The sequence below is a fragment of the Gymnoscopelus microlampas genome (assembly GCF_963454915.1).
Source record: "Gymnoscopelus microlampas genome assembly, chromosome: 16".
Taxonomy (NCBI): domain Eukaryota; kingdom Metazoa; phylum Chordata; class Actinopteri; order Myctophiformes; family Myctophidae; genus Gymnoscopelus; species Gymnoscopelus microlampas.
This window is the reverse complement of record NC_139953.1, coordinates 721,555-734,847: the sequence shown is the minus strand read 5'-3', so window position 1 is coordinate 734,847 and position 13,293 is coordinate 721,555. Positions and strand designations below refer to the sequence as shown.

At 41.4% G+C, this 13,293-nt stretch overlaps 1 protein-coding gene across 1 annotated transcript in view; it reads left to right on the top strand.

The window, feature by feature from the left end:
• Positions 1-13,293, top strand: part of cep170bb (centrosomal protein 170Bb) — a 45,573-nt gene that overhangs the window by 2,523 nt on the left and 29,757 nt on the right. The window contains exons 2-8 of the mRNA XM_084082784.1: positions 3,167-3,304; positions 4,218-4,307; positions 5,079-5,157; positions 6,402-6,460; positions 7,354-7,468; positions 11,743-11,832; positions 12,134-12,459. Coding sequence (XP_083938910.1) covers positions 3,200-3,304; positions 4,218-4,307; positions 5,079-5,157; positions 6,402-6,460; positions 7,354-7,468; positions 11,743-11,832; positions 12,134-12,459 — 864 coding nt within the window. The 5' untranslated portion in view covers positions 3,167-3,199. The remainder of the gene's footprint in view (positions 1-3,166; positions 3,305-4,217; positions 4,308-5,078; positions 5,158-6,401; positions 6,461-7,353; positions 7,469-11,742; positions 11,833-12,133; positions 12,460-13,293) is intronic.

The following is a 13,293-nucleotide window of genomic DNA, read 5'->3' as shown; positions in this document are numbered from 1 at the left end:
ATTAATTCAAGAACAATGGCTTCTATTTCAGCATGCTTACTTTCCAGGAAGACAAAGGCTGTAGTCTCTATTAACTTGGAATCCCCATCGATGATGTCACTGGTGGGCAGGTTTCTGAACAATCCCGAGCACAAGTGAGGACCCATTATTCTGAGGATGAACATTTGTGAAGTGCTCCTCTGCCGCTCCACCTCCTGAGCCACTGCCACCAGTAATTGATAATTGAGTTGCCTGCCCTCATAGTCAAACTAGAATGTATCCAGTCTGAATGCAGATCTCTGCTCAAACCACTCCAGTCCATAGACTGTATAAATGAATGGACAATGCCACTCCCCTGCTTTCTACAGAACGAAAATGAAGCCGATAGTTCAGGAACATGCATTCCTCCATCGTTAATATATACAGTTGGCCACGCCGGAACTCAAACGCTATTGGTTGAGACCAGACTACGTGACCAGCGAACTGGAAAACACCCCCAAAAATGCTATTGGTTGTGTAGGTTGTCAATCAAATCATCCCGCCCCTCCTGGAGCATAGCCTACTTTATCGTCAATTTTAGAATAAATGGGACCATAATTTAGCAAAACGCATATCATGATGATTGAAAGGAGACTTTAAACTAGCGACTGGAAGCATATAGAATTTATGACAATTTTTATTACGGTAAGAAAATCTAGTCTAAAGTTTGTCAAAAACCCATTCACTTGCGCTAAAATAAATTCTTTCTGACACTTCAGGTCGGCGCAGGGTAAAACAGTGCCTCACTCTGGCCATTCATAAGCTTCCGTGTTGGCCTCATCGTAAATATCCAAGCCTTGCCCCTTGCTCCAGTCCAGACCTTAAAGGAGTAGTTCACCCAAAAAATCTATTACACACCACATGAAGCCTTGAATTCATGGATATTCTTTTGTTTTTGTCGCATTCCTAAGCCAATTATTTGATGACTGGGACATGAATTAAAGGATTCATGGGGTGTGTAATTGATAGAAAATAAGTAATTCTTTCTTTTGGGTGAACTACTCCTTTAACTGATTTTTGACGCAAATAAGAAAATACCGTCACATTATTAATTAAAACCAGTACAATAATGGCAATGAATATAAACAAATATATTGACATTTATATATTTAATAGATGTTATTTTCCCAAAATGTGAAATGATGAATCTCTGTCTCTTGTCATCTTTCATGTTCTCTATGCCGTCCATTTCAGAATTAAATCCAGATTAGGGATCATTCAGCTTGAGTGAATCAGAAAATAGATTTTCATATAAGAACAAAGGTTCAGATTATAAACAGGGGCTTATACTACAATGCCAAAGTGCTCTATTGTTTTTGGACACACTGATTATGTCAGTGTGTCTCAAAGGTGAAATCAGCCTTCGTGATTTGGGGCGATAAACAATTACCTCAAGAACGGATACGCAATTAGTGCAATATGACGTATATACCAATAACTCATTTGAATGGCCAATAGGCTCTATGCACAGCAGCCATATTGGGAATGAATTGGGCCCCTTCCTTACTTCCTTCACAGGTGTTACCAATGATACTAATTAGGGCTCAGTTCCATTTAGTGTGGCAAAGTGGTTGTCTTATTTTCAAGGACCCCCATACCTCTGAGAGTGTACACTCTCAGAGTTACACACCCACCATAAGGGGCCATTTGGGAACCAAAATGGAGTGTTTCTAGTGAGCCAACATGCACGTTATCAGCACCCTGACCAGAATGGAACAGAGCCTTCATTAGTATCATTGGTAACACCTGTGAAGGAAGTAAGAAGTCCAATTTCTTTCCAATATGGCTGCTGTGCATAGAGGCTATTGAAACACTAAAGTTAATTTCAGTTACAGGTAGGGTAAACGTACACTGTTTTAGTATTAAAACAGTGTACGTTTAGTGCCAGAGATCTCACCGTTTGTAACGCTGCGCTGTTTAGAGCTGTAGACTCCACGACGAGCACCCGGATGTAAACAATGGATGCGTGTACGAACAATAACAGCTCTCACAGTGATCCATCTGTCCCTTCCATTTAAGAGGCACCGTGGGTTGTTCCAAAGTTGTGCTAGCCCCCCCCCCCCTTGTGGAAAAAAACGAAAAAAAACAAAACATTTTTTTACCGTGTTCGGCTCCTAAGCGCTACTCTTTGAAAACACGGTAAACCCACCCAATGTGTTAAAAAGGTTAAAGTGCTATATTCTGATAGTAATCATTGCTACAGAGCGTGTTCGGTCACAGAGGTCTCTCCAGCTCTTTAGTAAACAGAATATAGTACATGTTCAGGTAGGTGACAAAATTTAAGCCAATCAGGAGAGTAATAAAGAGCTGGAGAGACATGGGAGACTCCTTTTACTGAACAAACACTCTATAGCAATGAGTACTATCAGAATATAGAGCTATTTAACACTTATTTTAACCAAAGTAAATCACTTACCCTACCTTGATTTGTTTGCTACTGCACTTTGGCTTTGTAGGGCCAAGCACGCTGAATGTGCGTGTCACCCCCTCACCACATTTATGCACCATTGCACAGCAAAGGCGTATATGAAAGTATAATTTGGGCTTTAGAAGGAAAGGGGGAACGATTTTGGATATTCTCACAGTCATTGCGCAGTCATCAGCCACTGGAGTAGCGTGGTGGCGTTTATATATTAAAAGGGGCGGCCATAGCTGAGTGGTTAGTGAGCCCGCCTAGGGAGCCAGAGGCCCTGGTTGCCCCAGGTACGATTCCAGGCCAGGCCACCAAATGTGTCGATGAAATGAAATTTGTCCCTGAGCAAGACTCTTAACCCCTAATTGCTCACAGGCCCTCATTGGAAACAAGAGCGCAAGGACTTTCATGAACGGACCTGTTAAAGGAATTATCCTTATCCTAAACCCATTGCCCTCTCGCTATATTGTTTTGGTGTTTTCACTGTTTGTTTTGGTTGCCCAAAACTTTCCCCGTCTAGCGAAACAAATTAAACAGTGAAAACACCAGAATGCAGCGAGAGGGAAGTGTTTTTCTGCAGGTAAATGGCTGCTATGAAAGGGGTTCACTGGCATAATTGATAGAAATGGGGGAGGGACATAAAAATCCAAGAAAAGCATTTAGTTGGACCCACAATTTGTGTAACATCAGACGTAATCTGTAGTTCCCTCTGTTCCCCTGCCCTACGTTTCCCAGGATGCTGTGGGGTTTCCCAGGAGGATTGTGAAGATGAGTGTGACCTCCTGGTTCTTGGTGAGCAGCTCAGGGACACGACACCGTCTCCCCAGAGAGCTCATCTTCGTGGGCCGAGAGGACTGTGAGCTCATGCTGCAGGTGAGACTAAAGCAGTGGTTGTCAAGCTTTTAACACTCAGGGCTCCCCTGTAAACAACCTTTTCATCAACGGCACCTTACATTTATGTCATTTTAGGGACTGGGACTCGATTAATCTAATTAATTAGAGGCTTTGTAGAGGGGCACGGTGGCACAGTCGGTAGCGCTGTCGCCTCACAGCTAGAAGGTCCTGGGTTCGATTCCCGCCGGGGGCGCTGGGGGTGTGTCTTCTCCTCCGCGTCACTAGCGCCCATACCCTAGGTGGGGTTGGCGAAAGGGCCTGTGTGGAGTTTGCATTGTTCTCCCCGTGTTTCCTAGGGTAGTTAATACCCTCACAAAAAATGTTGTAATCCTGGTCACTATACAGCCTCCCCCTGGTGAGCCGGGGCGCCTGATGGAGGGGAAGGGAACTGGTTGGAATAACGTGTTCCTTCCACGCGCTACGTCCAACCAGGGAAACTCCCCCCTGTCAGGTGACAAGAAGTTGGCATATTCACACGGTGGCCATATTGCCATTAAGTCAATGAAATGCCACCCCAGTTGCCACAGCAACGCGATGTTAAATTCCAAAATGGCCACCGTGTGAATAAGGACTATGCATTGAAGGAGGCATGAGCTCGGCCCTGGCCTCCCTAGGCTGGTGGGGGGAGTGTAGTGCCCAGGATCACTTAGCAAATTGGCACCGGGTGAAAAAAGGGTTACAAAATCGAGGGATAAAAAAAAAAAAAAAAAAAAAAAAATAGAGGCTTTGTAATTAATTAATCGAAATTAATCGCATTTTAATTGCGTATTGTATGAGGTTGTATAAACGTGGATGGATATTAGAGTAGTGCTGCTTCACCATGGCAGCACTATATGATTCCATCAACTGATTTGGTTAAAAGAGTCTGTCTGTCTGTCTGTCTGTCTGTCAGTCTCGCAGTGTGGACAAACAGCATGCTGTCATCAACTACAACCCTTCAACAGATGAGCACCTCGTCAAAGACCTGGGCAGCCTTAACGGGGTGAGACACCTGCACACACCTTAACATATACCAGTGACCACAGCTGAACACCCCAATACCATAATCCTTAAGACTGGGGTCACATCTGTGTCATTTTAAGATTTCTTTGGCTATTCAAAAATAGCGGATCTACAAGCTCGTAGCGTGGCACCGAGTGCCGCGCTATGAGCTTGTAGATCCGCTATTTTTGAAAAATCGTGAAAAATGAGTGCAAATCTTTTAATATATTTATATTTTTAAAGCGAATTATTTTTTAACTCAAATATTTGCTTCTGAATGGGGGGTCCCTGGAACAACATATTTTGAGGTGGTGGTCCGCGGCCACATACATATAATTTTGGGGGTCCTTGACATGAAAGAGTTTGAGAACCACTGATTATAGCAACATGGGTTTTTTCAAAAAACTGTTAGGATTTAGAAGACATTTGTAGAATCCTCAGAAGCAAAGATTTGAGTTAAAAAAATTTTGCTTTAAAAAATATGTATTCAAAGATTTGCACCTGAATACACCTGTACACATACCTCTGCAATGGAGGATCGCGTTAGAAATATTATTGTTCCAGGCGTTAGTCGGGACCCTCCGCCGTCTCGCACGCACGCTTTGTTTACATGCACTTCCGCGTCGGGGCTTCTACAGCACGAAACATATCAACGTAAGTGGATGGAAGATATGCTGGCACTAGATGTACCCTATTTTAATAAACCTCTGGCACACAATGTGTTAATAGCAATATTCATAATATGTGTTTCATTTTATGGGTTTTGTTGCAGACATTTGTGAATGACCTACGTATTCCTGACCAGACCTACATCACCCTGAAACTGTCTGACATCATCCGCTTTGGATATGATATCCTTCTACTGGTTTACACTGATTTCTATAGCTTTATACTGCTTTCTACTGGCTTGTACTGCATTATACTGCTTTATACTGCTTTATACTGCTGCATGCTTTCTACTGGCTTATACTGCTTTCTACTGGCTTATACTGCATTATACTGCTTTATACTGCTGCATGCTTTCTACTGGCTTATACTGCTTTCTACTGGCTAATACCGCATTATATTGTATTATACTGCGTTATACTGCTGCATGCTGTCTACTGGCTTATACTGCTTTCTACTGGCTAATACTGCATTATACTGCATTATACTGCTTTATACTGCTGCATGCTTTCTACTGGCTTATACTGCTTTCTACTGGCTAATACTGCATTATACTGCTTTATACTGATGCATGCTTTCTACTGGCTTATACTGCTTACTGGCTAATACTGCATTATATTGCATTATACTGTGTTATACTGCTGCATGCTTTCTACTGGCTTATACTGCTTTCTACTGGGTTATACTGCTTTATACTGCTTTACACTGATTTCTACAGCTTTATACTGCTTTACACTGATTTCTATAGCTTTATACTGCTTTTTATAGCTTACTACTGCTTTCTACTGGCTTATACTGCTTTACACTGATTTCTATAGCTTTCTACTGCTTTCTACTGGCTTATACTTCGTACTGCTTTATACTGGGCCTTTTAAATGGTAAATGGTGCATCTATATAGTGCTTTTATCCAAAGCGATTTACATAGATTGTGCATTACATTCACCCATTCACACACACATTCATACACCGATGGCGGAGGAAACCATGCAAGGCACCAACCTGCTCATCTGGAGCAATTAGGGGTTCAGCGTCTTGCTCAAGGACACTTCGGGCCTACCGGCCACTCTACCCCTGAGCCACTGCCACCCCTCTAGTAAATCTTTAACTAGATTTCCACAGTTAAACTGGGTTAGCATAGAAAGACACTATGACTGTGTCCAGCAGGGGACACTATATTTCCATTATGAACTGGGTCTTAAGCACTTTAACCCTGGCATTCCAATTTTGGGAAAATAAATTGTTATTATACTATTAAAAAAATCGCCGATCTACAGGCTCACAACAGGTCACTATGCAACACTCTGTGAGCTTGTAGATTAGGTTATTTTTGTCACGTGACACTGTTGTTTGATAGTATAAAAGTGAAGCAGGGTTTTGACAGTAAACCTTATGGCTTCAGTGGTTCTCTCCTTAACTTCCTGTGTTCACATTCTCATGTCTATGTTCTGGAGAAGAACACACACAAAGTCCCAGAAGAGGCACTCAAGGTGTGTGTGTGTGTGTGTGTGTGTGTGTGTGTGTGTGTGTGTGTGTGTGTGTGTGTGTGTGTGTGTGTGTGTGTGTGTGTGTGTGTGTGTGTGTGTGTGTGTGTGTGTGTGTGTGTGTGTGTGTGTGTGTGTGTGTGTGTGTGTGTGTGTGTGTGTGTGTGTGTGTGTAGTGGTGTAAAGTAACTAAGTACATTTACTTAAGTACAGTTTTGAGGTATTTTTTACTTTACTGGAGTATTTCCAATGTGCAGTACTTTTACCTCTACTCCACTACATCTCAAAGGCAAATATTGTACTTTTACTCCACTACAATTATTTGAAAACTTGAGTTACTAGTTACAAGTAGATTTTGATTATTGTTACAAAACATACATTAACCACTTCACAGCCCTATATACATTTCGGCCATTTGAAAATAGCAGATCTACAAGCTCACAATGCGTTGTGATGCGACACTTGTAGATCAGATATTTTCAAAATAATTTATTATGAAAACTTGTGAAATGGGACATTCTGCATAATGAGACATTCTGCATAATGAGTACTGCTACTTTTGGTACTGAAAGTACATTTTTATGCCAATACTTTTGTACTTTTACTCAGGTAAATTTTTAATTCTGGACTTTTACTTAATGGAGTATTTCTACATTGCAGTATTGACATTTGAGTTTTCCGCCACTGTGTGTGTGTGCGCTTGCGTGTGTGTCAATAACCTGTGTGTGTGTGTGTGTGTGTGTGTGTGTGTGTGTGTGTGTGTGTGTGTGTGTGTGTGTGTGTGTGTGTGTGTGTGTGTGTGTGTGTGTGTGTGTGTGTGTGTGTGTGTGTGTGTGTGTGTGTGTGTGTGTGTGTGTGTGTGTGTGTGCGTGCGTGCGTGCGTGCGTGCGTGTGTTTAGCATGAGAAATACACCAGCCAGTTGCAGATGAGTCTGAGAGCGTCGGAGACGAAGAGGAGTGATGAAGATCAACTCAGACTGGACAAAACCGAACGCAACAAACCTCTGAGCCAAGGTGATACAACACACTAGACTAACACATTGTACACAGTACACTAACATATACACACTGATACACACTATGCACTGACACTAACATATTACACACTGATACAAACTATGCACAAGTCGTGTAAAGTAACTAAGTACATTTACTAAAGTACTGTACTTAAGTACAGTTTTGAGGTACTTTTACTTTACTGGAGTATTTCCAATTGTCTATACTTTAACTTCTACTCCACTACATCTCAGAGGCAAATATTGTACTTTTACTCCACTACAATTATTTGAAAACTTACAGTAAGTTACTTCGCAGATATAAATTATTACATTATCAAACATACATTAACCACTTTAGCCTTATTTTATACCTAGGCTCTTTGAAAATAGCCGATCTACAAGCTCAGAGTCACAACACGTCGCGACGCGTTGTGAGCTTGTAGATCTACTATTTTCAAACATTTGAGTACTTTTACTTTTGGTACTTTAAGTACATTTACATTACACACAATACTCTAATGAGGATCAGGGGTTATTTGTCACATACACTTACAGTAGAAAGATACCTTTTTTGATCCCGCAGGGGAAATTCAGGCGCCAGAGACAGCACAGCAGTACAAGTTACAGATACAGGGCAGAGAAGTACAATAGGTACAGAAGAATAACATGACTCCTTCAAAAAATTTTTTTTACAGTTTTCAAATATTGTTTGACAAAGATTAAAATATATTATGGTTTTGTTCCAGGCTTAAATTAATTAAAGGTAGGGTAAGTGATTTACTTTACTTTAAAATCAGTGTTAAAATAGCTCTATATTCTGATACTCATTGCTATAGAGTGTTTTTTCAGTAAAAGGAGTCTACCATGTCTCTCCAGCTCTTTATTAACACATTGACCGCCAGAGGTTAATCTCATAATGTGTGCCAACGTTTTATTGTTGTTTTTTGTTTTTTTCACGTCGCCATAGACCTTGTTAAAATCCTTAAAATTGAGCCGTGCACTGTTTGTAAACATCGCAGCCATCTGCCTGCTTCTACCACTGAAGAACGCGTGTCAAACGGTGCCTCCATGTTGTAGTTAGAACGGTTTATGTTAAACAGTGATCGCAGAGGAGAAGAAAACAACAACGAGAACATTGAGTTTCAGTTTCGTCATTAGAACGAGGGCTGACGGCATCGGCAAAACCGGAATCCCGAATGATTCTGTTTCCGGTGGTGTTACAATGAAATGGTCCGTGTAGAAAATTGAAAAAAGTATTTTTTTTTTCGAAAAAAAGGAAAAAGCACCACGGCCCGTAGGCTACGGGATCGGCGCTTTACAGTTGGATTTATCGGCCCGTAGTAGGCTACGGGCCCGGCGGGTAGAGTGTTAAACAGAAAATGCATTTTCAGTACTCTCTCCTGATTGGATTAAAGGGGTTACACCATGCATTTAAAAAACATCATCAAACTTTTTTTTGAGCCCTGGGGGGTGGGGTGTATGTTCTTTTTTTTATTTTGGCTTTAGGGGGGGGGGTCATACAACTTTAATTTATTGAATTGTGTATGTTAGAAATGATTAGTTTTTCATACATGTTATACTTCCCTATCTATAAGCGTTTAATAACCCTGTATGGTGAATTGACATGGTATCTCCCACAGTGGGAGTCCCACTTCTGTTTAGTTGAGAACGAGAGAGACAAAGTTGCCAGATTTGACCAATTTTCTAAGTAATTAGGCTGGGAAAAATGGCATTGGGGCCCAATGCTATGTACCCGCCCAGTGATTGGGCGGTTACGGGTACATTTGCTTGCTTTTTAACATATCTGGCGTTTTTTTTCCACGTAGCAGCAGCAGCACGTTGGCAGCGGATGATTCAAAATGACATTGCTTTCAGAATGTATCTCTTCCCTGTATCAGTAGTGGGGAAAGATACTTTTGCAAACTGGAAATGATCATAAATAGACTACTGGGGAGTGCATCGATTCATGACAACAGACTGAACCATCTAACTTGTCCATTGAATCACCTGTTGCATCAATTGGATTGTTCCAACCTTATAAAGGACTTCGCCTTTATAAGCCACTTTGGGCTTGTTTTTCTGAAGTTGCTTGTAAATAATGGTAGAACGGTTGTGAGCTTGTAGATCGTCTATTTTCAAATAGTCAACATACATAAATATGCACATTTTAATGGACGACATATATCTATGTTTGAAGTGCTCATGTGGCCTATTATAGTCTCTTCTTATGAGCTTGTTTTTATAGACCATGTTGCCTATTCCTCTCGCACAATCTGGCAACACTGCTCATGTTCCGACCAGAGTCCGACATGAACTCTGCAGCCGCACTGGGGATTTTACATGGAGCACACACCCGATGTTTGGCTTCTAACTTAGCTCTGGACTTTGATTGCATTTCAATAAAACCACATTTGATAGACATAAGTATCACCTACATGTTACTGATTTAGAGAGAATTTTATATTTTTGTAATCAGTTCATTATTTCCTGCGTAATAGATGAATAAAACTGACGTGTATAAATTGGAGCAATGCATTGTGCGATGTGCGATGCACTTTAAATAGACTATCAGGGGTCAAGAAAAAATAAATAAATAAATCACATCTGGACCACCCCCCCCTAGTAACTAAATAACGGCCAGTCTCTTATCTCCTGGTTCTGTGTGGAAAAGGTTAACAAATAAAAAATAGGTATTGCATGTGACGTCACAGGCGGGGGCAAAAAAACAAATTTGCAGAATACCCCAGATATGCTGTGAAAGCCTGCGTGCTCAAACTTGGGTATTTTTGGGGATAGAAGAGAGGTAGGGGAGACCAAAAACACACAAAAAAAGAAGGAAAAGGTAAAATTCATGGTGTAGCTCCTTTAAATTTTGTCACCTACCTGAAAATGTACTATATTATGTTTACTAAAGAGCTGGAGAGACCCCTATGACTGTACAAACACTCTGTAGCAATGATTACTGTCAGAATATAGTACTTTAACCTTTTTATTACAAAAAAAGAAAAAAGAAAACATATTACTTACCCTACCTTTTTAATATAAATATTTTCTGAAATCTATGGGGAAAATGTATTGGGTTTCTCTCTGTTGCACCACAAAATGACCGCCACTGCTATGCCCTATGGAGGCGGAGGTCACAAAGGTCACCTGATCAGGGTGAAGGTCAACGAACAGGCGGTTATTTGTCTTGTTCCTGCAAACCCTGTCCAGCAGTAATTCAGTGTGTGTTTGTATTACTATACTTGTGATGTCCAAATGTCCCCACAAGAAATAGACATTTCGAGGACCATTGTCCTGGTCCGAACAAGAAAAATGGTTTGTTTTATGGTTAACCCATTAAGACCGGGAACGCATCTGTGTAACCACTTTAACCATTATTTTATACTTTGGCTATTCAAAAATAGCAGATATACAGGCTCATGAGCTTGAAGATCTGCTATTTTTGAAAAATCTTATTTTTTTTTTTATATATATATATATATATATATATATATATATATATATATATATATATTTCATTTTAAAGCAATTTTTTTTTACTCAAATCTTTGCTTCTGGGGGGTCCCTGGGACAACATATTTTGAGATGGGGGTCCGCGGCCAAATACATATAATTTTGGGGGTCCTTCACATGAACCAGCTTGAGAACCACTGATTATAGCAACATAAGCTTTTTCAAAAAACTGTTAGGATTTAGAAGACATTTGTAGAATCCCCAGAAGCAAAGATTTGAGTTACAAATGTTCGCTTTGAAAAATATATTACATTACATTACAGTCATTTAGCAGACGCTTTTATCCAAAGCGACTTACAATAAGTCCATTCAACATAGGTAGGGAACAAAACTACTAATCACCAGAAGTCTTAAGTGCATTTTCTGCAAAAACAAGCGACCAAGAGTATAACTAGCGCTAAGGTAAAAGTGCAATATATCAGCTACCTACTTTCTTAAACAGATAGCAAATGGCAAAATCAAATGAGTAAGAGCTAAAACAAATAATTGTATCGGCTAAACAAGATCCAATACAACAATTGGATATATATTCAAAGATTTTCACAAATTTTCATGATACAAAATTTGAATAGCCAAAGAAATCTAAAATGACAGACGCGTTCCTGGATTGAATGGGTTAAAATATTTTTTAGAGAGACGTTTACAATTACAAAAAGATGTTGGAGTTAGGATTAGACATTTAGAGGTTAGGTTTAGGGGTTGGAATTAGAGTTAGACATGATCCAGAAATGTTGATGTCCTCACAAGTGTAGTAATAAAAACTTGTGTGTGTAGAGCCTCCAGCGTCGCGGCCCACCCCGCTATACGGTCAGCCATCGTGGTGGGGAGAAGCAGACGCGGATAAACTAGACGACTCTCAAACAGGTAACAGTCGTCGTTTGATGCATTCAATTCAATACAACACATTCCATTTACTTGACTTTCACTCTTTATTTGTTTACTGTGCATCTTACCGGTTTTTGCCTTAATATAGAGGTTGTGTATGGACATTTATTATCTCCGCCAGGCCGCAATGCAACGGACAGCCCTGTCCGTCTGTCTGTGTGACTGTAAGCAGTAGATCTTTGACACCGTTGGACCGATCAGCGTCAAACTTTTAACTTTCCCTGTGACGGTTTTGTAGTATTTGCAGTATTAGAGTTGAATAATGTTTTGTGTTTCCTAGACATTCAGAAGGAGGCAGACTTCGGCGGCTGCCACGGCAGCTACAACAGAGAGCCCAGCTACTTTGAGATTCCCACCAAAGACCTGCAGCCGCACCCCCCCGAGACCCCGCCCCTCGCGGGGGCAGAGCTTCACGAGATCCCCACCAAGGACACAGACCCGCACCCCACCCTGCCCCCTGCCTCGCCCTCCGCCCCGACGCCGCCCGTGGTCCAAAGCCACGCCTCCTTCACCATCGAGTTTGACGACCTGACGCCCGGCAAGATGAAGATCAAAGACCATGTGACCAAGTTCTCCTCACGCCAACGCAAGACGCACGCTCACAAGGTTAGCAATATAGTCTCTATGCACAGCAGCCATATTAGACAGAAATTAGGTCTCTTAACTTCCTTCACAGGTGTTACCAATGATGCTAATTAAGGCTCTGTTCCATTCTGGTCAAACCGAGTCAGGGTGATGATATTGTGCATGTTGGTCCACTGGAAACACTCCGTACACCATTGGGTCTCAAAGTGTGGTCCAGGGACCCTCATGGTTCCTTGGGGGGATTCCAAATGGCCCCTTACGGGTGTGTAACTCTGAGAGTTATGGGGGTCCTTGAAATTAAAAGGTTTGGGAAAAGAAAACAACAAAGTGCCGTTGCGTTCTCACTTTTTATCCTGCGTTTACACGGACACACCAGGTAGCTAGGTAGCTGTGTGACACGCTGCCAGATTGACCAGTCATGCATGAGTAGAACCACTTCCGTTCTACTTCCTATCACAGCTGTTTGTTTACACAATGTAATAGCATACATTGTGAGCCAACGTAAGCCATGACGTCACACGTTTTGCGGTTTCCCCCGTATTGCCTGTTTACATGAAGACGCGAGGCGGAGCGCTTTCAAAGATTTCTACTCTGGAAGTGGGTTTCACTTGTTTGCGTTTTCAACCCCCGAAAATGCTGTTGCCGTCCAAACGGAAGGCATCTGATATTTTATTTTGGCCTTTTCTCTAGAGAACATTGGGCCCTATTCTGTGGCAGGCTAAACCCCTACCCGTTACCCTAAACCTGCGATTTTCTACCCATTACCCGTTAAATACGGATAAGGGGGCTGGCGCTGTCCATAAACGCTATTCTGCACCTGCTATACCCGTTACCCAATATGTCGACACCGTTATT